Source organism: Oncorhynchus clarkii, chromosome 17 (genome assembly GCF_045791955.1).
Source record: "Oncorhynchus clarkii lewisi isolate Uvic-CL-2024 chromosome 17, UVic_Ocla_1.0, whole genome shotgun sequence".
In the NCBI taxonomy this organism is placed as follows: Eukaryota; Metazoa; Chordata; class Actinopteri; order Salmoniformes; family Salmonidae; genus Oncorhynchus; species Oncorhynchus clarkii.
In genome coordinates, this window is record NC_092163.1 from 11280287 (window position 1) to 11305714 (window position 25428).

Consider the following 25428-nt stretch of genomic DNA (forward strand, 5'->3'; position numbering starts at 1 on the left):
GAGTAGGTCTGTAAACTGCATGAGAGCTGAAAAAGCATGGAACGTCTCTGTTCAAATCAGTATCTCAACCAAAGAGTCAGCGATCTTTCGGTTTCATTGTTAGCGATAGGTTATGAATTGCGATCTTTCGGTACAATCCCCATTGTATGTATAATTATGGTAAGAATAAAATGATACCTTAAAGTAGGAGGAGTTTAATCTCTAGTCCTCCTGCACAAGTGAATGTTTCAGCCAACAGCTGCCAAGTGCTAAACCTGGCTGCGCACAGCAGCAGCACTGGCAGACATTTTGAGTTTCTGCTGGCAGTCCTCACGCAGTCTATGAAAGAGGAAGGGAGTGGGGGATGGGCATACTACGCAGTGAGCTATTAGCTGGCTAGTGTTCTACTGAATAACTGTAATATCAGCAGCATTTTTAAATGATCTATTTTTAGGTTTCATCTTGTAATCCAATAAATATGCAAGAAACAGAAAACATAGTTTACTCCTTCTTGAGAGTCAGGACTATCATAATTTTTTTATGCATGTTCGCTTTATCATTGTATTGCTATTAGTGATTTATAGGCCTTTTTAATTAAGTAAAAGTTATTTCTATATTTTTATACTTATCACTTCTCAGATTGTGTTTTCACCTGTGTTACTTGTGTATCTTTTCTATCTATAGTATGCTCAGCTGCCATAATATTCCATACTGGTGTTCAGGTACAAGGAACATGATTGATCCCTGTATTGATTGATATTTGTCAAATTGTACAACTCGCAAACATTGATACATTTGATTATGGTGTCTAAGGTTATGTACTCTCTCAGGCTTTTTTTGAACATAACAGTTAAAGGTCCTTATTTTCATTTGCGTTCTTATTTTAGGACAGAAGTAGTCTAGATATCTAGTGGTTAATTAAACAGTCCTCTCTAGCACCCTCTCTAGTTGGAGAAAAATCTTCTCCCCCTTCCTCTGTCAGAATGGTTTAGTCCTAGCTAGGCTGTAATTTTCCATGTAGCTACAGACTGCTAGTGTGGGGGAGGGGTGGTGCTAAGTGTGTCAGGCTGTGCACTCTAGTACTGACTGCGCTGCTAGCCTGTTTTTTTGCGTGCCAAAAACCAAGCTCTGTGCTGCATGCTTCTGCCAAAGTTACAAAAAAATATATATTTACTTTTGTTTTAATAACTTAAGATGGCCACCCTGGGGTAAATCCCAAAGGGAGAAAATCCTTTTGTTTCCATCCTTTTGTTCTGAGGGTGTTACACTGTGCAGTTTCTCAGCCTGTGCTGGGTCAGTGTTTCCTGTGCTGGCTGTCTTGAGCCACGAGGCTGAGGTTGATGGTTTCACTGTATGCACAGCCTTGCACAAGAACACTCACTCTATGCTGAAACAGATGGAACAGTCCAACCTTAGTCCCCCTCACCCTCCTGCTTTTTTCTTCCTCCCTCTGCTGTTGCTAGTACAATCAACACAGCCAATCGAATCACGCGTACGACCACTGTCCAACGGAAGGCCTTCTTCTCCATACTACTCCTGTTCAAGGTTTACTTGAATTTCTTAATTTTTTTAAAGACTGTTGTACAGCTACAATGATGTTGCTCGGTTCTGACTATGATTTTTGGCCTATTTTTTTTAACGTTAAGTAGTGTTATGCTAACCACGATTCCGAAACGTAGATAATATAAGTTCTGTTTACAGAAGTGCTGTATTTGTGTTTTGTATTAGTAGAAAATATTTGTATATATTTACTGTAGTAAAAAAGTATAATTTTTGGCATTTAGATTGTCATGCCCTGCTATTTACGTGTGAGAACATGAGAGGGTTGGGGGTGAATGCTAGAAGCCTTAAGTATTGTATTAGCAGCAATGCTTTGCAACCAGTCCGAATGTGTAAAAATCTTTGTCTGACAAGTGAAAAAGGTCTTGAATCATCATTGGCACCGGAATAAGAACAGGAGCTTTAACAGGGAGGTAATATCTTTATATCTACCAATATTTTCTCATATTGTTTTTTGGGCCAATGGATTCTTATGGGAATCTATAAAAAAAAAAAAAGCGACCAGACCACAAACTGGCTCTGATCAATACTGAGATATGAACACTGATCAAAGTGTCAAAGGGTTTGAAAGGTATAGGGGCGGCAGGTAGCCTCGTGGTTAGGGTGTTGGGTCAGTAACTGAAAGGTTGCTGGTTCAAATCCCAGACCAGAAACCAATCATCTATGGCCCACATCAATCAGTAAATGCTGTAGTATATAGTACAGTGGAGGACTAGCTTGAACCGCATCATGGTAGCTTCAGGAGAAAATATACCCAAACTAAATACATTTAACCTAATTGATCAGCATAAATTAACACAAAATGATGTGGGATGGATGAGGAAGTAGATCATAACTACTTTGAAAAAGAAACTTAACCTACTTTTTATACATAATAATAATAATAATGAATGAAACAGCCTGTGCAAAATTGGCAAACAGAGCAGATAACATATTAACATATAGTTGATGTAACTTGATACACTGTTGTACTACAGTGGATTGGATAAGTGTTCAGTTAGCAGTGTGTGATGGCTCAGTCTAGCTGGCTGTTCAAACAGCAGAGTTGGCGGACATTTTGTTTTTTCTGCAGTGAATCCGGAACGCGTGTAATGAAAGAGGAATGGTGAGGGAAAGCCTACGCACAGTTTTCAGTAACATTGGAATGTTAACAGAGCTGTTGTAACATAGCAGTGATTTTATTTGTTTTGTATCAAGGAAACTCGTATCAGAGATGAAAAAATAACATGTTAATAATTATTATAGTAAAGTTATGAGGCAAAATGTTACCGAACATATTATTTTTCATCTTCCATTCAAAGGACATTTTGGTCAAATAAGTATCTCAATCAAAGTGTCAGCGTTCTTTTGATTTCTTTGTTCGCAATAGGAGTCCATAGAACAGACAAAGAATGTCATAAATTGCGATCGTTCGATACATTCCCTATTGTATGTATAATTATGCGAAGAGTAAAATGATACCTAAAAGTAGGAGGAGTTTAAACTCTCGTCCTCTTGCTCAAGTTGATGTTTCAGTCAACAGCTGCCAAGTGCTAAACCTGATTGTCCACTGCACCAGCACTGGCAGACATTTTGAGTTTCTGCAGGCAGTCCTCACACAATCTATGAAAGAGGAAGGGGGTGGGGGATGGGCATACTACGCAGTGAGCTATTAGCTGGCTAGTGTTCTACTGAATAACTGTAATATCAGCAGCATTTTAAAATTATCTAATTTTGGTTTCGTCTCATAATCCAGGCACTATGAAAGATACAGAAAACAGGTTAGACCTGCCTCTCAAGAATGATGTTTTTATTGGTGTTTACTTTATCATAGTATTGACATTGCCATTAGTGATTATAGGCCTATTAACTAATTAAAAATACTTATTTCTAAACAATTATCATCTCACTTTCTTCTCAGAAATTCAAATTCAAATCACATTTTATTTGTCACATGCACCGAATACACCAGGTGTATACCTTACAGTGAAATGCTTACTTACAAGCCCTTAACCAACAATGCTTTAAGAAGTTTTAAGAAAAATAAGGATTAAGTAAAAAATGTAAAATATAAGTAACAAATAATTAAACAGCAGCAGTAAAATAACAATAGCGAGGCTATATACAGGGGGTACCAGTACAGAGTCAATGTGCGGGGGCACCGGCTAGTCGAGGTAATATGTACATGTAGGTAGCATTAAAGTGACTGCATTGATAATAAACAGGTGGTAGTAGTAGTAGTAGTAGTAGTAGTAGTAGTAGTAGTAGTAGTAGTAGTAGTAGTAGTAGTAGTAGCAGCAGTGTAAAAGAGGGGTCTGGGTAGCGCTTTCATTAGCTGTTCAGGAGTCTTATGGCTTGGGGGTAGAAGCTGTTAAGAAGCGTTTTGCACCAAGACTTGGCGCTCCGTTACCGTTTGCTGTGCGGTTGCAGAGAGAACAGTCTATAACTAGGGTGGCTGGAGTCTTTGACAATTTTTAGGGCCTCCCTCAGACACCGCCTGGTATAGAGGTCCTGGATGGCAGGAAGCTTGGCCCCAGTGATGTACTGTGCCGTACGCACTACCCTCTGTAGTGTCTTGCAGGTCGGAGACCGAGCAGTTGCCATACCAGGCAGTGACGCAACCATGCTCTCGATGGTGCAGCTGTAGAACGTTTTGAGTTTGAGGACCCATGCCAAATCTTTTCAGTCTCCTGAGGGGGAATAGGTTTTGTCGTGCCCTCTTCACGACTGTCTTAGTGTGTTTAGACCATGATAGTTTGTTGGTGATGTGGACGCCAAGGAACTTGAAGCTTTCAACCTGCTCCACTACAGCCCTGTCGATGAGAATGGGGGAATGCTCGGTCCTCCTTTTCCTGTAGTCCACAATCATCTCCTTTGTCTTGATCACGTTGAATGAGAGATTGTTGTCCTGGCACCACACGGCCAGGTCTTTGACCTCCTCCCTATAGGCTGTCTCATCGTTGCCAGTGATCAACACTGTTGTGTTGTCTGCAAACTTAATGATGGTGTTGGAGTTGTGCCTTGCCGTGCAGTCATTAGTGAACAGGGAGTACAGGAGGGGACTAAGCACGCACCCCTGTGGGGCCCCCGAGTTGAGGATCAGCATGGCAGATGTGTTGTTACCTACCCTTACCACGTGGGGCAGCCCACCAGGAAGTCCAGGATCCAGTTGCAGAGGGAGGTGTTTAGTCCCAGGGTCCTTCGCTTAGTGATGAGCTTTGAAGGTACTATGGTATTGAACGCTGAGCTGTAGTCAATGAATAGCATTCTCACCTAGGTGTTCCTTTTGTCCAGGTGGGAAAGGATAGTGTTGAGTGCAATAGAGTTTGCGTCATCTGTTGGGGCGGTATGCAAATTGGAGTCGGTCTAGGTTTCTGGAATAATGGTGTTGATGTGAGCCATGACTAGCCTTTCAAATCACGTCATGCCTACAGACGTGAGTGCTACAGGTCGGTAGTCATTTAGGCATGTTACCTTAGTGTTCTTGGTAACATGGACTATGATCTGTTTGCAATATGTTTGCATTACAGACGGTCAGGGACAGGTTGAAAATGTCAGTGAAGACATTTGCCAGTTGGTCAGCGCATGCTTGTTAACGCAGATGAAAAACACACAACAGGTTAACATTCACAAGGCCGCAGGGCCAGACGGATTACCAGGACATGTACTCCTGTGTTTCTTTTCTGTCTATAGTGTGCTCAGCTGCCCTAATATTCCATACTGGTCAGGGCTCGACATAAATGCTTGTCCTCTTGTCCAGGAAAAGTTTTTTTTAAATTGTCGGACAAGAAGAATATAGATTTAAGTTGTCCGAATGGACAAGTAAAACAAATCACAATAAATTCACAATATCAAACAAGGAGGGCCCTGATACAATATTCAATAGACAATTTTTCATGTACATAAATAATAAAGACTACATGTCATAGGGTAGGTGATATGCACATTGGCTACAGCCTTGTGTCCAAACCTATGCTGACATGAGGGAGACGCCAGAAAATGTAGCAAAGTTTTAATGAGACTTTTAATTGCATAAATATAGGCTAAGTGGCCGTCTAGTTTGACAAATATTTTGAAGGATTATTAGCCTAACATTAACATCTAAAGGCTTGATTCTGTTGACATAGGCTACACGAGGCAGGGTTTGTTCAGATTAAATGGTCACAAAATCGGAGAGTGAAGGACAGTGCCGGGTGCCAGATCACACACCTTGAATCTGAGCAGAGTCGGTCGACAGTACGAGAGGGACGACAGTACGAGCCTTGGAGGCAATTATTTTCTAAAGACATAAAAAGTATTTGGTTGTAATTGTAATGTTGCAATATTTTATTGGCTACGGAAAATGGCCAACCATCCTCCGGAAGAGCCTTAAAGTTGTATTTTGAGACAGGCTTGAATGTGCAAAGAAGCCATTAGGCTGAGTGTGGCCAACATTTTTGTCTGATTCTCTATGGTAAAAAAAGGTTCCTTGCATCATACAATGATGTAAAAATTGTGTCACAGACCTTTTTTTTGGAACAAGTGTTTGAGTAAGTAAGTAAGTAAAAAATGGCTAAAAAAGTTCATGTCGAGCCCACCTGGTGTAAAGGCACATAGAGAATAATTGATCCCTGTAATGATTGATATCTGTCCAATTTTACAACTCGTAAACATTGATACATTCGACTATGGTGTCTAAGGTTATATACTCTTGGGCTTTTTTGAACATAACAGTTAAAGGTCATTACTTTCATTAGCGTTCTCATTTTAGGACAGAAGTAGTCTAGATTTCTAGTGTTTTAATTAAACGGTTTTATCTCTCCAACTCCCTCTCTAGTTGTAAAAAAAAAAAACCTCCCCCTACCTCTGTCAGAATGGTTTAGTCCTAGCTAGGCTGTAATTTTCCATGCTGCTGCAGGCTGCTAGGGTGGGTGAGGGGTGGCCGCTAAGCTTGTCAGGCTGTGCGCTTTAGCACTGACTGTGCTGTTAGCCTGTTTTTTTGCGGGCAAAAAGAAGTCTCTGTGCTGCATGCTTCTGCCAAAGTTACTAAATAAGTAGTCTATTTTGCTTTTGTAGTAACTTTTAAGATGGCCATTCTGAGGTAAATCCTAAAGGCAGAAAATTATTTTGTTTCCATCCTTTTGTTCTGAGGGTGTTACATTGTGCAGTTAGTCAGCCTGTGCTGGGTCAGTATTGCCTGTGCTGGTCATGTTTAGCGATGAGGCTGAGACTGTGATGGTTTCACTGTGCGCACATGTGCACAACCTTGCAAAAGAACACACTATGCTGAAACAGATGGCACAGTCCGACCTCAGCCCACCCTCACCCTCCTGCTTTTTTCTTCCTTCCTCTGCTGTTGCTAGTTCCCTCAACACAAACTAATCACGCCAAACTAATCACGCGTACGACCTCTGTCCAACGGAAGGCCTACTTCTCCAGACTATTCCTTTTCAAGGTTTACTTGAATTTCTTATATATATATTTTTAAAACACCTATACCCAAGTTACACTATTCTGACTAGTATCTACACTTCAGTATTTAACTTAGCTACTGTTCTATTTGTTTGTTTGTTGGCTAAAGAGTGCTACGTTAACAGTGCTTCCAAAACGTAGATAATGCGTTTAAAAAAAATACGTATTTATGTAACACTAATGCCGTTTTATTTGGTCATTGTGTGTTTTGTCTTAGGAACATTTGTATTTATTTTTTTGTATAAGAAAATATGCAAATTTTTGGCATTTAGATATTCATGTCCAGCTATTTGTGTGATAGAGGTGAGAGGGTCTGAACAGTTGGGGGACAATACTAGAAACCTTAAGTATTGTGATAGCAGCAATGCTTTGCCACAATTTTGTCTGACAAGTGAAAAAGGTATTGAATCATCGTTGGCACAAGAACAGGAGCTTGAACAGGAAAGTGATACCTTCATATCTACCAATATTTTCTCCTTAGTTTCCCGGCTAATTGAGTCAAATGAGGATCTTGGAAAATGAACTGTAAAAGGCGACAAAACCACAAACTGTCTTTGATCAACACTGGGATATGAACACTGATCAAAGCTCATGTTGTGTGGCTCCTCCCGCCTTGCCACTAATTGAAAAACACACCTGAGGATTGAAAGGTAGAGATCATCTTGGATCTAGTCCAATTAACAAAAGTCTAATTATTCAGAGGCTGTCAAGTCATTTGTCCTTGTCGAGGCAGTGAAAAGTAAGTGGAGAAATTCTTTAAGATTTCTGCAGACCACCCACCTCAGCCAAATCAGTTGTGAATGTAAAAATTCAACGTACAATGTTTACTCAACATTGCTGAGACTGATCGCCTACCTTGTGTATTGGGAGAGGTCTAAAAGGGGAGGGAATTTTCACAGAAATTGTAATCTGAAAGGAGTTTCTGAAATGTATGCCGGCAGCCAGAGGATGCAGCTCACATAGGTCTAGCAACAGAACATTAGAGCACTCTGCACTTGGATCAGGGCCTTATTTAACAGGAGAGAACATTCACTAAATAAAACTGTATCTTGGACTAGGCTTGAAGCCCAGCCCGTCTCTGCTAACTTTTTGGTTTGACCATATCCTCTCACTGCTGTGTAGCAAGACAGGCGAGTTGTATTTATTCACTTTTTGCTTCGTATTGCCCTATGCTAATGCTAATGATTGACAGATCAGCAGTATTTTACAATGACAAATGAGAGGACTTGCCTTCCTGTATACCTGCATAGTTTTTTAAAGTAATTTTCAGATGTTTGCCAGTGCCTGTGTTTTCATACGGATGAATTCAGGAATGGGCAGATCGCTGGAAATATATTTATAATGCGCTCCAATCACAGATGTGCCCATGAATTTTCAAGCCTTTCCCTGATTTTACACATCTGTGAATTATTGTGCTGCTGTGTAGCCACATATCCATCTGGAATTGTTGTGAGCTATGAACAGAACACAGTACTAGTCAAGTACTACTAGCCTAGTAAATCACTAAGGTTGGTCAGAGGAGACAAACATTACCAGAGGAATAGAAGCAAGGACAAAATGGTGATGAGGAGTCTTTTTTACTCCAGTTTGGAGGTATACAGTGGACAGTTTACAGCTATTGCAGACCAGAAACCAATCATCTATGGCCCACATCAATCAGTAAATGCTGTAGTATATAGCAGAGGATTAGCTTGAACCGCATAATGGGAGCTTCAGGAGAAAATATACCCAAACGAAATACATTTAACCTAATTGATCGGCATAACCAAACAGAAAATGGTGTGGGATGGATGAGGAAGTAAAAAGCAAACTTAACCTAAACCTTAACCTAAACTTAACCTTAACCTAAAAAGCAAACTTAACCTACTTTTCATACAAATAAAAACGAACGAAACCAAACTTAACCCACTTTTTATACAAATAAAAACGAATGAAACCATCTATGTCAAATTGGCATACAGAGCAAATCATTTAACATGAAGGTGATGTAAGTTGATGCACTGTTGTACTCCAGTGGATTGGATATGTGTTCAGTTAGTAGCGTGTGAGGGCTCAGCCTGGCAGTGCACACAGCAGAACTGGCGGACATTTTGTTTTTTTCTGCAGTGAATCCAGTTTTTTCTGCAGTGAATGAAAGAGGAGTGGGGAGGGGAAACGACGCGCACTGTGCAATAACATTGGAATGTGAATAGCGCCATTGTAACATAACAGGATGTGATTTCACCTTATTCTTTTTATATCACGGAAACTCATCAGAGATTAGAAAATAACATGTTAATAATTCTTATTGTAAAGTTTAGGAAAAATGTGACTAAACAATTTTTCATCATCCATTCGAAGACATTTGGGTAAAATCAGTATTGCAATCAGAGTCAGCAACCGTTTGGTTTATTTGTTAGTAATAGGAGTCCATACAAGAGACAAATAATGTTATAATTATCAATCTTTCGGTAGAATAAAAAATATGAATGCAACATATTAAGTGTTGGTCTCATGTTTCATGAGCTGAACTAAAAGATCCCAGAAATGTTCCATATGCACTAAAAGCTTATTTTTCTCATCTTGTTGATCAATTTGTTTACATCCCTGTTAGTGAGCATTTCTCCTTTGTCAAGATAATCCATCCACCTGACAGGTGTGGCATATCAAGAAGCTGATTAAACATCATGCTCATTACACAGGTGCACCTTCTGCTGGGGACAATAAAATGCCACTCTAAAATGTGCATTTTTGACACAACACAATGCCACATGTCTCAAGTTTTGAGGGAGTGTGCAATTGGCATGCTGACTGCAGGAATGTCCAACAGAGATGTTGCCAGAAAATTGAATATTAATTTCTCTACCATAAGCCGCTCCGGCATCGTTTTAGAGAATTTGGCAGTACATCCAACTGGTCTCACAGCCGCAGACCACTTTTAACCATGCCAGCCCAGGACCTCCACATCCGGCTTCTTCACCTGTGAGATCGTCGATGAGACCAGCCACCCGGACAGCTGATGAAACTGTGGGTTTGCACAACCAAAGAATTTCTGCACAAACTGCCAGAAACAGTCTCGGGAAGCTCATCTGCGTGCTCGTTGTCTTCACCCGTGTCTTGACCTGACTGCAGTTTTGCGTCGTAACTGATTTCAGTGGGAAAAGGCTCCATTCGATGGCCACTGGCACGCTGCAGAAGTGTGCTCTTCACGGATTAATCCCGATTTCAACTGTATTGGACAGATGGCAGAGAGCGTAGAGTGTATGGCGTCGTTTGGGCGAGCGGTTTGCTGATGTCAACGTTGTGAACAGAGTGCCCCAGGGTGCCATTGGGGTTATGGTATGGGCAGGCATAAGCTACACACAACGAACACAATTGCATTTTATAATTTGCGATTTGAATGCACAAAGATCTGCCGCCATCACCTCATGTTTCAGCATGATAATGCACAGCCCCGTGTCTCAAAGATCTGTACACAATTTCTGGAAGCTGAAAATGTCCCAGTTCTTCCATGGCCTGCATACTCACAAGACATGTCACCAATTGAGCATGTTTGGGATGCTCTGGACCAATGTGTACGACAGCGTGGTCCACATCCCTCCGATATCCAGCAACTTCGCACAGCCATTGAAAAGGAGTGGGACAACATTCCACAGGCCACAATCAACAGCCTGATCATCTCTATGCGAAGGAGATGTCGCACTGCATGAGGCTAATTGGTGTTCACACCAGATACTGACTGGTTTTCTGATCAATGCCCCTACCTCTTTTTTTAAAAAGAAATATGTGACCAACAGATGCATATCTGTATTCCCAGTCATGTAAAATCCATAGACGAGGGCCTAAATAATTAAATAAAATTGACTCATTTACTTATATGAAATGTAACTCAAATTAAATCTTTGAAATTTTTGCTTGTTTTTGTTGTGTATAATTATGTGAAGTGTAAAATGATACGAAAAAGTAGGAGGAGTTTAAACTCTCGTCCTCCTGCACAAGTGAATGTTTCAGCCAACAGCTGCCAAGTGCTAAGCCTGGCTGCGCACAGCAGCAGAACTGGTGGACATTTTGAGTTTCTGCTGGCAGTCCTCACGCAGTCTATGAAAGAGGAAGGGAGTGGGGGATGGGCATACTACGCAGTGAGCTATTAGCTGGCTAGTGTTCGACTGAATAACTAATATCAGCAGCATTTTTTAATTATCTATTTTTGGTTTCACCTTGTGATCCAAGAACTATGCAAGAAACAGAAAACACAGTCCTGACTTTCATGAAGGAGTAAACTATCAACTACCATCTTTTTTATGCCTGTTTGCTTTATCATTGTATTGCTATTGCCATTAGTGATATTCGGCCTTTTTAATTAATAAAAATACTTATTTTTAAACAATTATCACACTTCTCAGAAATTGTGTTACACCTGTGTTACTTTTGTACCTTTTCTATCTATATTCCATAATGGTGTTCAGGTACAAGGAACATGATTGATCCCTGTATTGATTGAAGTTTTACAACTCGTTAACATTAATACAGTTAACTATGGTGTCTAAGATTATGTGTTTAAAAAAATAATAATTTACATTACACCAAAGGATCTTATATTCATTTGCGTCCTTATTTTAGGACAGAAGTAGTTTAGATTTCTGGTGGTTAATTAAACAAACGGTTCTCTCTCTCTACCTCCCTCTCCAGTTATAAAAAAAATCCTCCCCCTACTTCTACCTGAATGGTTTAGTCCTAGCTAGGCTGTAGTTTTCCATGCAGCTGCAGACTGCTAGGGTGGGGGAGGGGTGGTACTAAGTGTCAGGCTGTGCACTTTAGTACTGACTGTGTTGCTAACCTTGTTTTTTTGCAGGCAAAAATATGTCAGTGCTGCATACTTCTGCTAAATTTACTAAAAATATTTACATTTATTGTTGTGGCTTTTAATATGGCTACCCTGAGGTAAATCCCAAAGGGAGAAAATCCTTTTGTTTCTATATGTTTTGTTCTGAGGGTGTTACATTGTGCAGTTTGTCGGCCTGTGCTGGGTCAGTGTTGCCTGTTTTGAGCCATGAGGCTGAGACTACGGCGGTTTCACAGTGCGCACAACTTTGCACAAGGACACTCTATGCTGAAACAGATGGAACAGTCCAACCTTAGCCCCCCTCACCCTCCTGCTTTGTTTCTTCCTCCCTCTGCTGTTGCTAGTTCGCTCAATGAACACAGCCAAATGAATCACGTGTACGATTTCTGTCCAACGGAAGGCCTTCTCCAGACTTCTCCGGTTCAAGGTTTACTTGAATTTCTTAATTTTTTTGAAGAATGTTGTACACCTATAATGGTGTTGCTCTATTCTGACTAGTATCTTGGGCGACATTTTAGTATTGAACTTGGACATTGTTCTATTTTTTTGTTCCGTGAAGGAGTGCTGTGCTAACCCCAATTCCGAAATGTAGATGTTTTTTATGAAGTGTTATTTTTTAAATATTTTTTACAATAGCGCTGTATTTATGTTTGTATTAGGAAAATGTATTTTTATCTATTTTCTGTAGTAAAAGAGTAGTAGCTTTGACATTGTCCATGCCCTGCTATTTGTGGACAAGGAAGTGAGGGTTTAACCAAACCTGCAAGGCAGGCTTTTTTCTTCGTATTGCCCGATGCTAATGATTTTAAAGATCAGCAGTGTTTTATAATGACAAATGAGAAGAATTGCCTTCCTGAATAACCAAAAAGTTTTTAAAAGTAATTTTAAGATGTTAGCCGGTGCCTGAGTTGTCATACGGATTAATTCAGGAATGGGCAGATTACTGGAAAGATATTTATAATGCGCTGCAATCAGAGATATGCTGATAAATTGTCAAGTCTTTCCTTGATTTTACACATCTGAATTGTTTTGCTGCTGTTTGGCCACATCCCTCTGGAATTGTTGAGAGCTATGAACAGAACACAGAGTACTAGTCAAGTACTACTAGCCTAGTAAATCACTAGTGTTGGTCAGAGGAGACAAACATTACCAAAGGAATAGAAGCAAGGACAAGATGGTGATGAGGAGTGTTTTTTTCCCCCTCCAGTTTGGAGGTATACAGTGGATAGTTTACACCTATTGCAGACCAGAAACCAATCATCTATGGCCCACATCAATCAGTAATTGCTGCAGTATATAGTACAGCGGAGGACTAGCTTGAATCCCATCATGGGAGCTTCAGGAGAAAATATACCCAAACGGGAACACTAAAATAACACATCCTAGATCTTAATGAATGAAATATTCTTATTAAATACTTTTTTCTTTACAAAGTTGAATGTGCTGACAACAAAATCACACAAAAATGATCAATGGAAATCAAATTTATCAACCCATGGAGGTCTGGATTTGGAGTCACACTCAAAATTAAAGTGGAAAACCACACTACAGGCTGATCCAACTGTAATGTAATGTCCTTAAAACAAGTCAAAATGAGGCTCAGTAGTGTGTGTGGTCTCCACGGGCCTGTATGACCTCCCTACAACGCCTGGGCATGCTCCTGATGAGGTGGCGGATGGTCTCCTGAAGGATCTCCTCCCAGACCTGGACTAAAGCATCCGCCAACTCCTGGACAGTATGTGGTGCAACAGATGGATGGAGCGAGACATGATGTCCCAGATGTGCTCAATTGGATTCAGGTCTGGGGAACAGGCGGGCAGTCCATAGCATCAATGCCTTCCTCTTGCAGGAACTGCTGACACACTCCAGCCACATGAGGTCTAGCATTGTCTTGCATTAGGAGGAACCCAGGGCCAACCGCACCAGCATATGGTCTCACAAAGGGTCTGAGGATCTCATCTCAGTACCTAATGGCAGTCAGGCTACCTGGCCCCCCAAAGAAATGCCACCCCACACCATTACTGACCCACCGCCAAACCGGTCATGCTCGGGGATGCTGCAGGCAGCAGAGCGTTCTCCATGGCGTCTCCAGACTCTGTCACGTCTGTCACATGTGCTCAGTGTGAACCTGCTTTCATCTGTGAAGAGCACAGGGCGCCAGTGGCGAATTTGCCAATCTTGGTGTTCTCTGGCAAATGCCAAAAGTCCTGCACGGTGTTGAGCTGTAAGCACAACCCCCACCTGTGGGAGTCGGGCCCTCATACCACACTAATGGAGTCTGTTTCTGACCGTTTGAGCAGACACATGCACATTTGTGGCCTGCTGGAGGTCATTTTGCAGGGCTCTGGCAGTGCTCCTCCTGCTCCTCCTTGCACAGGTAGAGGTTGCGGTCCTGCTGCTGGGTTGTTGCCCTCCTACGGCCTCCTCCACGTCTCCTGATGTACTGGCCTGTCTCCTGGTAGCGCCTCCATGCTCTGGACACTACGCTGACAGACACAGCAAACCTTCTTGCCACAGCTCGCATTGATGTGCCATCCTGGATGAGCTGCACTACCTGAGCCACTTGTGTGGGTTGTAGACTCCGTCTCATGCTACCACTAGAGTGAAAGCACCGCCAGCATTCAAAAGTGACCAAAACATCAGCCAGGAAGCATAGGTGCTGAGAAGTGGTTTGTGGTCACCACCCGCAGAACCTCTCCTTTATTGGGGGTGTCTTGCTAATTGCCTATAATTTCCACCTGTTGTCTATTCCATTTGCACAACAGCATGTGAAATGTATTGTCAATCAGTGTTGCTTCCTAAGTGGACAGTTTGATTTAACAGAAGTGTGATTGACTTGGAGTTACATTGTGTTGTTTAAGTGTTCCCTTTATTTTTTTGATCAGTGTACATTTAACCTAATTGATCAGCATAACCAAACAGAAAATGGTGTGGAATGGAGGAGGAAGTACATAATAACTACTTTGAATTTTTTTTTTTTTTTTGTACAAAGCAAACTTAACCTACTTTTTATACAAATACATAACAAATGAAAACGACTATGCAAAATTGGCATACAGAGCAAATACTTTATTAACATGGAGGTGATGTAACTTGATACAGTGGATTGAATATGTGTTCAGTTAGTAGCCCGTGAGGGCTCAGCCTGAACGGCTGTGCACACAGCAGAGCTGGTGGCCATTTTGTTTTTTCTGCAGTGAATCCAGAACACGGGTAATGAAAGAGTGGGGGAGGGGAGGACTACGAGCACTGTGCAATAACATTGGAATGTGAACAGCGCTGTTGTAACATAACAGGATGTGATTTCACCTTTTTTAGTTTTTTTAACAAGGAAACTAAAATTAGAAAATAACATGTTAATCATTTGTATTGTAAAGTTATGAGGAAAAATGTTACTGAACATATTGTTTTTCATCATCCATTCGGAGGACATTTTGGTCAAATCAGTATTTCCATCAGAGTCAGTGATCTTTTGGTTTCTTTGTTACTAATAGGATTCAATACATGAGAGAAATAATGTTACAAATTGCGATATTTCGGTACAATCCCCATTGTATGTATACTGAAGAAAAATATGAACACAACATGTAAGGTGTTGGTCACATGTTTCCTGAGCTAAAATAATAGATCCCAGACATTTTCCATATGCACAAAAAGCTTATTTCTCTAATTTTGTGCACAAATTTGTTTACATACCTGTTAGTGAGCATTTCTCTTTTGCCAAGATAATCCATCCACCTGACAGGTGTGGCATATCAAGAAGCTGATTAAACAGCATGATCATTAACAGGCCACTCTAAAATGTGCATTTTTGTCACACAACACCAATGTCATGTGTCTCCAGTTTTGAGGGAGTGTGCAATTGGCATGCTGACTGCTGGAATGTCCACCAGAGCTGTTGCCAGAGAATTTAATATACATTTTTGTTTTTTACCATAAGCCGTTTCCAACATTGTTTTAGATTGTAGTACGTCCAACCGGCATCACAACCGCAGTCCACGTGTAACCACGCCAGCCTAGGACCTCCACATCCGGCTTCTTCACCTGTGGGATCCTCGATGAGACCAGCCACCCGGACAGCTGATGAAACTGTGGGTTTGCACAACCAAAGAATTTCTGCACAAACTGTCAGAAACAGTCTCGGGAAGCTCATCTGCATGCTCGTTGTCCTTACCAGGGTCTTGACCTGACTGCAGTTTTGCGTCATAACGGATTTCAGTGGGAAAAGCCTCCCTTCGATGGCCACTGGCACGCTGCAGAAGTGTGCTCTTCACGGATGAACCACGATTTCAACTGTACCGGACAGATGGCAGGCGGTGTAGCGTGTATGTGTGGGCGAGTGGTTTGCTGATGTCAACGTTATGAACAGAGTGCCCAATGGTGGCGTTGGGGTTATGTTATGAGCAGACATAAGCTATGAACACAATTGCATTTTATCGTTTGCGATTTGAATGCACGAATATCTGCCGGCATCACGTCTTGTTTCAGCATGATAATGCACAGCCCCAGTTCTTCCATGGCCTGTATACTCACCAGACAGGTCACCCACATGTTTGGGATGCTCTGGATCGATGTGTACGACCGCGTGATCCAGATCCCACAGGCCACAATCAACAGCCTGATAACCTTTATGCGAAGGAGATGTTGCGCTGCATGAGGCAAATGGTGGTCACACCAGATGCAGACTGGTTTTCTGATCTATGCCCCTGCCTCTTTTTTTTTTTTAAAGGTTTCAGATGCATATCCGTATTCCCTGTCATGTGAAATCCATAGATTAGGGCCCAATTAATTTATTTCAATTGACTCATTTCCTTATATGAACTGTAACTCAGTAAAATCTTTGACATTTTTTGCTTGTTTTTGTTAAGTGTATAATTAAGTTTAGAGTAAAATTATACCTAAAAGTAGGAGGAGTTTAAACTCTCGTCCTCCTGCACAAGTGAATGTTTCAGCCAACAGCTGCCAAGTGCTAAGCCTGGCTGTGCACAGCAGCAGAACTGGTGGACATTTTGAGTTTCTCCCGGCAGTTCCTCACGCAGTCTATGAAAGAGGAAGGGAGTGGGGGATGGGCATACTACGCAGTGAGCTATTAGCTGGCTAGTGTTCGACTGAATAACTGTAATATCAGCAGCATTTTTAAATGATCTATTTTTGGTTTCATCATGTAATCCAAGAACATGTAATCCAAGCACATCATGTCATCCAAGCACATAAAACAGTTTAGTCCTGACTCTCAACAATGAGTAAAAAACAATTAACAACCATCTTTTTCTGTACATGTTCACTTTATCATTGTATTGCTATTGCCATTAGTGATTATAGGTCTGTTAAGCAAAATCCTTATTTCTAAACAATTTTATCACACTTCTCAGAAATGGTATGTTTTCACATGTGTTATCTTTGTATCTTTTCTATCTACGGTGCTTTCGGAAAGTATTTAGGTTACAGCCTTATTCTAAAATGGATTAAATTGTTTTTTCTCTTCATGAATCTACACACAATACCCCGTAATGACAAAGCAAAAACAGGTTATTAGATTTTTTTTCCCACATGTACATAAGTATTCCGAGCCTTTACTCAGTGCTTTGTTGAAGCACCTTTAGTAGCAATTACAGCCTCGAGTCTTATTGGGTATGACGCTATGAGCTTGACACACCTGTATTTGGGGAGTTTCTCCCGTTCTTCTCTGCAGAACTTCTCAAGCTCTGTGAGGTTGGATGGGGAGCGTCGCTGCACAGCTATTTTCAGTTCTCTCCAAAGATGTTCGATCGGGTTCAGTTCCGGGCTCTGGCTGGGCCACTCAAGGACATTCAGAGACTTGTCCCGAAGCCACTCCTGCGCTCTGTGCTTAGGGTTGTTGTCCTGTTGGAAGGTGAACCTTCGCCCCCACTCTGAGGTCCTGAGCACTCTGCAGCAGGTTTTCATCAAGGATCTCTGTAATTTGCTCCATTCATATTTCCCTTGATGCTGACTACTCTCCCAGTCCCTGGTGCTGGAAAAACATCCCCACAGCATGATGCTGCTACCACCATGCTTCACCGTAGAAATGGTGCAAGGTTTCCTTCAGATGTGACAGTGGCATTCAGGCCGAATAATTCAATCTTGGTTTCATCCTACCAGGGAATCTTGTTTTTCATGGTCTGTGAGTCCTTTAGGTGCCTTTTGGCAAACTCCAAGTGGGCTGTCATGTGTCTTTTACTGTGGAGTGGCTTCGGTCTGGCCACTCTACCATAAAGTCCTGATTGGTGGAGTGCTGCAGAGATGGTGGTCCTTCTGGAAGGTTCTCCCATCTCCACAGAGGAATCTGGAGCTCTGTCAGAGTCACCATCGGGTTCTTGGTCACCTCCCTGACCAAAGCCTTTCTCCCCCGATTGCTCAGTTTGCCCGGGCGTTCAGCTCTTGGAAGAGTCTTGGTGGTTCCAACTTCTTCCATTTAATAATGATGGAGGCCACTTTGTTCTTGAGGACCTTCAGTGCTGCAGAAATGTTTTGGTTCCTTTCCCCAGATCTGTGCCCCGACACAATCCTGTTTCAGAGCTCTACGTACAATTCCTTCGACCTCATGGCTTGGTTTTTACTCTAACATGCGCTGCCAACTGTGGGACCTTATATAGACAGGTATGTGCCTTTCCAAATCATGTCCAATCAATTGAATTTACCACAGGTGTACTCCAAGTTGTAGAAACATCTCAAGGATGATCACTGAAACAGGATGCACCGGAGTTAAATGTTGAGTCTCATAGCAAATGCTCTGAATACTTATGTAACTAAGGTATTTCTGTACGCAAAAAATCTAAACCTGTTTTCGCTTTGTCATTATGGGGTATTGTTTGTAGATTGCTGAGGATTTGTTATATAATCCATTTTAGAATAAGGCTGTAATGTGGAACAAGTCAAGGGGTCTGAATACTTTCCGAAGGCAGTGTATAGTGTGCTCCGCTGCCCTAATATTCCATACTGGTGTTCAGGTACAAGGAACATGATTGATCCCTAATCGATTGATATTTGTCAAATTGTACAACTCGTAAACCTTGCTACATTTGATTATGGTGTCTACGGTTATGTACTCTCTCAGGATTTTTAAAATCATTACAGTGAAAGGTCCATATTTTCATTTGCATTCTTATTTGAGGACAGAAGTAGTCTAGATTTCTGATGGTTAATTCAACAGTTCTATCTCTCTACCACCCTCTCTAGTTAGAAACAAATATTTCCCCCCTACTTCTTTCAGAATGGTTTAGTCCTAGCTAGGCTGTAATTTTCCATGCAGTGTTAAACTGTGCTAGTGTGGGGGATGGGTGGTACTAAGTGTGTCAGGCTTGTGCACTCTAGTACTGACTGCGCTTCTAGCCTGAGTTTTTTTGCGGCAAAAAGCAGTCTCTGTGCTGCATGCTTCTGCCAAAGTTACCAAAAAGGTATATTTTGCATTTGTTTTACTAGGTGTTAGTATGGCCACTCTGATGTAAATCCTAAAGGGGAGAATCATTTTGTTTCCATCCTTTTGTTCTGAAGGTGTTACATTGTGTAGTTTGTCAGCCTGTGCTCGGTCAGTTTTTCCTGGTTTGAGCCATGAGGCTGAGACTATGACGGTTTCACTGTGTGCACAGCCTTGCACAAGAACATTCTATGCTGAAACAGATGGAACAGTCCAACCTTAGTCCCCCTCACCCTCCTGCTTCTTTTCTTCCTCCCTCTGCTGTTGCTAGTTCCCTCAATCAACACAGCCGAAAAAATAGCGCGCAAGACCTCTGTCCAACGGAAGGCCTACTTCTCCAGACTACTCCTGTTCAAGGTTTACTTGAATTTTAGATTTTAAAGAATCTTGTACATCTATACCCATGTTGCTCTATTCTGACTAGTATCTTGGACTACATTTCAGAATTTAACTTGGCTACTGTTGAAATTAGTTTTTTTTTGCTAAAGAGTGCTACAGTAACCACGATTCCGAAACGTAGATAATATACGTTTTTTTTGTGTGTTACTTTTAAATACTATTTTGTGCAATGGGGCTGTTTGTTTTGTATTAGGATAAATATTTGTATATATTTTCTGTATTTGTAAAGTAGCATTTTTGGCATTTAGATTTTCATGCCCTGCTATTTGTGAGAGGAAGTGAGAGGGTCAGAACAGTTTGGAGAGAATGCTGGAAGCCTTAAGCATTATGTTAGCAGCAATGCTTTGCAATCAGTCCGAATATGTAAAAAACTTTTGTCTGACAAGTGAAAACTGTATTGAATAATCATTGGCACCGGAACAAGAACAGAAGCTTAAACAGGAAGGTGATATCTTCATATCCACCAAAATGTTCTCCTATTGGTTTCCTGGCAAATGGAGTTCTATTGGGATCTTAGAAAATAAAACTGTAAATGTGACAAATATCCGAACTAGGTCTGATCAACGCTAATCAAAACTCATGTTGCATGACTCCTCCCGCCTTGCTACTGATTGAAAACACACATGGGGTATGAAAGGTACAGATCATCTTGGATCGAGTCCAGTTAACAAGCGTCTCATTATTCTGAGGCTGTCATTAGTCTTTGAGGCAGTGAAAAGTAAGTTGAGGAATTCTTGAAGATTTCTGCAGACCACCTAGGTCAGTATACCTGCATAATTTTTAAATGCAGCCATGCAATCTCCATAGACAAACATTGGCAGTAGAAGGGCCTTACTGAAGCTCTCAGTGACTTTCATCTTGGCACAGTCATAGGATGCCACCTTTCCAACAAATCAGTTGGTAAAATGTTGGTAAAATGTCTGCCCTGCTAGAGCTGCCCCAGTCAACTGTAAGTGCTGTTATTGTGAAGTGGAAGTGGAAACGTCTAGGAGCAACAATGGCCCCAGCCGCGAAGTGATAGGCCACAGAATGTGTGACCGCCGAGTGCTGAAGCACGTAGCATGTAAAAATTGTCTGTCCTCCGTTGCAACACTCACTTCCGAGTTTCAAACTGCTTATGGAAGCAACTTGGAAGCTATGGAAGCAACTTCAGCACAAGAACTGTTCGCCGGGAGCGGCATGAAATGGGTTTCCATGGCCGAGCATCCGCACACAAGCTTAAGATCACCATAAGCAATGCCAAGCATCGGCTGGAGTGGTGTAAAGCTCGCCACCATTGGACTCTGGAGCAGTGAAAACGCATTCTCTGGAGTGACAAATCACATTTCACCATCTGGCAGTCTGACGGATGAATCTGGGCTTGGTGGATGCCAGGAGAACGCTACCTGCCTGAATGCATAGTTTCAACTCAAGTTTGGTGGAGGAATAATGGTCTGGGGCTGTTCATGGTTCGGGCTTGGCCCCTTAGTTCCAGTGAAAGGAAATCTTAATGCTACAGCATACAATTACATTCCAGACGATTCTGTGCTTCCAACTTTGTGGCAACAGTTTGGGGAAGGCCCTTTCCTATTTCAGCATGGCAATGCCCCTGTGTACAAAGCAAGGTTTATACAGAAATGGTTTGTAGAGATTGGTGTGGAAGAACTTGACTGGCCTGCACAGAGCCCTAACCTCAACCCCATAAAACACCTTTGGAGTGTTTTGGAACGCCAACTACGAGCCAGGCCTAATCGCCCAACATCAGTGCCTGACCTCACTAATGCTCTTGTGGCTTGTGGCTGAATGAAAGCAAGTTCCCGCAGCAATGTTCCAGCATCTAGTGTAAAGCCTTCCCAGAAGAGTGTAGGCTGGTTTAGCAGCAAAGGGGGGATCATTTTGGAATGAGATGTTTGACAAGCAGGTGTCCACATACAATTCCACATCTGGAATTGTTGAGAGCTATGAACAGAACACAGAGTACTAGTCAAGTACTACTAGCCTAGTAAATCACTAGTGTTGGTCAGAGGAGACAAACATTACCAAAGGAATAGAAGCAAGGACAAGATGGTGATGAAGAGTGTTTTTTTCCCCTCCAGTTTGAAGGTATACAGTGGATAGTTTACACCTATTGCAGACCAGAAACCAATCATCTATGGCCCACATCAATCAGTAATTGCTGAGGTATATAGTACAGCGGAGGACTAGCTTGAATCCCATCATGGGAGCTTCAGGAGAAAATATATCCAAACGATATACATTTTATTGATCAGCATAATTGATCAGCATAAATTAACACAAAATGATGTGGGATTGATGAGGAAGTACATCATAACTACATAGTTTTTTACTAAATTATTATTTTTTTCAATCTTAAACTAACCCTTTATACAAATAATTTACGAAACCTTATTATTAACATGGATGTGACTTGATACACTATTGTACTACTGTGGATTGGATGCGTGTTCAGGTAGCAGCGTGTGAGGACTCAGCTTGTCTGGCTGCGCACACATCAGAGCTGGTGGCCATTTTGTTTTTTCTGCTGTGAATCCAGAACGCGGGTAATGAAAGAGTGGGGGAGGGGAAGACTGCGCAGTGTGCAATAACATTGGAATGTGAGTCGTTGTAACATAATAGAATGTGATTTCACCTTATTAGTTTTATATCAAGGAAGTTCATATCAGGGGTGAGAAAATCATATGATAATAGTTTATATAGTAAATGAATGAGGCAAAATGTTATGGAACGTATTATTTTTCATCATCCATTCTAAAGCCATTTTTTAAGTCGAAGGACATAATAAAAATGTTTGATAAATGATCAAACTCAAAATAGAACTCGAAAACCCCCCTTATCTGTATTGATATGAGGGGTAGCTGTGCGCTTAGTTGTAACAGAGTGTCATTGGTATGTAGGCTAGCGTAGCCTGCAGCTCTGTCTGCCTAGAGCTGTAACTTTTTGCACAGTCTCTGTAAAGGACGTGCTCTCTCTGTGTGTAGGTTGCTTAACGGAAGTTGTAAAATTTCTGTGACTGTTTGTCATGTGATACCAGGCTGCACATTGAAGTTAAAGGCACATGGGGTGGGGCCACCAGCAACGTGGCCTATTTATATAGCTGTAAGCAGTCTACTGCAGTCTGTCTAGGCAGCAATGCAGCAACAATGCAGTAGACTGTTGTACCTGGAACTGATACAATAATGCAGTTTCTTGGGCCTGGAATTGATTGAGTTTACAGGGCCAAACTAAAGCACCTGACGACCTAGCTCAATTTAATATGCTGGGTGAAAATCAATTGGTTCGGATAGCAGTATCTGCCAATTTCTGAGAAACAATTAGAAAAAATAACCTACTCCTCACCTCAACAATATCATGGATATTTTGTTGTTTCGCAGATGTGTTTGTTATTTGGAAACCACTGCATTTTGATGAGTGGTAATGTCATTCAGTGACGTGCGTAACCTGTCCCTATGGAAAGTAAAATGTCACTAGGGATCAGACAGCAATGCTAGGTAACGGTTTCACTACGTCAACTAGAATGGTGTATCGTAACAAGGCTAAAGGCCTATTGCTCCATGTGTAGGTTGCTATGACCAAATAGTTTGAATATTTTTGTATAGTATTAGTTCGTTTTTCTTTTTATGTATACTTTTTATAGTATTTTACAGTTTCTCTGACTGCTGTCTGTAGTTTCTGTTCATATTTGGAGTGTTCAGGCGAGGCAGATGGCTAATCATCTTCCATTATTCACACTAGTTTGTCTGTGCCTTTAGCTTGGAATTCATTATTTTTATGTTTTTATCTCTGTATTGATCCTATGGAGCCTTCTGCACAAACTGATCAGTTATGTACCGAAAATGTACTTTCAATGCTTCATTTTGTCGTCATCCTCTGTGTGAAGCCTGTTGTGCAAGTTTTTCTGTGTGTTTTGGTGGTTGTTCTAGAAAATTGTGAAAAAATGATCTGGACATTTCAAGGTGTATCTTGAAGCACAGAAGCCTAAGTAATGATAGTAAATCTCATTCGTGAAGACTAGCCTACCCTTTTTGGCTGGTTTTTGGCCATTGTGAAATATCCTACTTGTAAAACGTCAAACTGTCAGGAGCTTTGCAACACCCGCGGCCTGTTCTATTATTAATTATTACGGCCACCATCTCCTGACTAGTAAAACATGTCTGCAACTTGTTTTTTTATGATGTACTTATTAATGAAAGGCTCTATATGTTGCTGAAATGTGCTCTAAGTCGTTACATTGAATTAATAATAAATACATTTTCCCCCTCCCCCTCTAGGTTATTGGATCCTTTTGGTGTCAAATCCATGATCGGAAACCTCCAGGTGAGATATTATTTTAAATCTAATATAATATAGGACCACTGACACCCCTAGGTCACATTTGGCTAAATACAAAAATCCATATGAATGTCATATTTTGTATATTGGTTCTTAAAGATTGTGTCAATGTCACTGTTACTATGAGAAAATGACTGTCAGCGAAATATAAACTCCATAAGCACAAATTGGAACCTAGCCCCGACGCTGGAATGCGTTCGACAATTGGAACTGTATAAGGTAAATCATGCAGTCCTTGCATAACCCTTCCTCCCTGTTGCCAACGGAGCCTGTATCTAGGGGCCCTGATTGGCTGAGGAAAAGGACCAATAAGAGCGAAGGGGAGGGACAAAAGCAAGTAATGTTGCTGCCATCCTCTGGGATAATGTCATATCCATGCAGACTGGACCGGCTGTGTTGGAATTGACAACGCAAAAGCTTGTCAGCCAATTGAAGAGAGGGATAGTGTTCTTACAGTGAAAAGTATAGTCTTATGTCATGTTAGTGTGTTCATCACCCCTGGACCACATGGCATCTCAAGTTCGCAATCCTGAGGACAAAAAGTTGTGAGCGAACATGCAGGACTAAACTTCAGTGGAGAGGAAGCTGGACTTGAGATCATTTTGATAGACTTCTGCTGAGTCACTCTTTCTGCTGAAATTGACTCTTGTATAGAATGGTTCTGTATGCTGAGCTCACAGGGAAAAAGAACCTTCTAGAATAGAACAAAGAGGGGAAAAACATACCAACAGGGTTCTACAGTGACCCCTAGTGGTGTCCCAGAACACTGCATCGGTTTGGCCTTAAAGATAGCTCATCTGTACCCATTGTAGTGGGTAGAAGCTAGGTGGGTGGCGCAGGCGCTGTTAGCATTCCCGAGGAGGATTCTTTCGTGACCCGTTCCAACTAACATCCCCATCCCTCCTTGTCACTCCTCAGGTTAAAATGGAAGTTGCTGTGGCAGAAGAGAAGAAGAAGATATTCCGAGCCAGGAAAACCATGAAGATAAGCGACCGCCAGCAACTGGAGTCTCTCCACAGCACATTGTCGTCCCCCGTCCCGCCCCTGTCCAATTCCAATTCCAGCTCTCCCCCTCCCCGTAGCCCACTGACGAACGGTACGCACACAGAGGATGCACAGAGGGGGGCAGACAGAGAGCAAAACGACGCTGCGGTGACGTCTCGTTCCACAACCCCAGTCCCCCCTACCTCCCTGACCTCTCCATCCCCTCCCCTTGCTCTGTCCCTATCGTTGTCTCCCTCCCCACCAACCTCCGAAAGCCCCAAAGCCAAGGAAGATGCCACTCCCTCCCCCTCATCGCCATTCCACAACCTTAACGACGTGCTGAAAAAGATGGAGGAAGAGGGAAAGAAAAAGGAGTGTTCCACGTCCCCTTCCAATAAGGACAAGGAAGGAAAGGATACAGAGATGGAGGTGGCAAAGACGGACGAGAAAGAAGAGAAAGCACCTGAGACAGAGAAAGAGGTTTGTATGA

At 41.7% G+C, this 25428-nt stretch overlaps 1 protein-coding gene across 3 annotated transcripts in view; it reads left to right on the top strand.

The window, feature by feature from the left end:
* The window catches only part of LOC139370264 (activating transcription factor 7-interacting protein 1-like), a 56597-nt gene that overhangs the window by 8141 nt on the left and 23028 nt on the right, over positions 1-25428 (top strand). The window contains exons 2-3 of one of the 3 annotated variants that reach the window (XM_071109632.1): positions 23894-23939; positions 24873-25418. In XM_071109632.1, coding sequence (XP_070965733.1) covers positions 23922-23939; positions 24873-25418 — 564 coding nt within the window. In that variant the 5' untranslated portion in view covers positions 23894-23921. Of the gene's footprint in view, positions 1-23893; positions 23940-24323; positions 24781-24872; positions 25419-25428 lie in introns of those variants that run through there. The other 2 variants (XM_071109633.1, XM_071109635.1) reach the window with 2 other exon arrangements.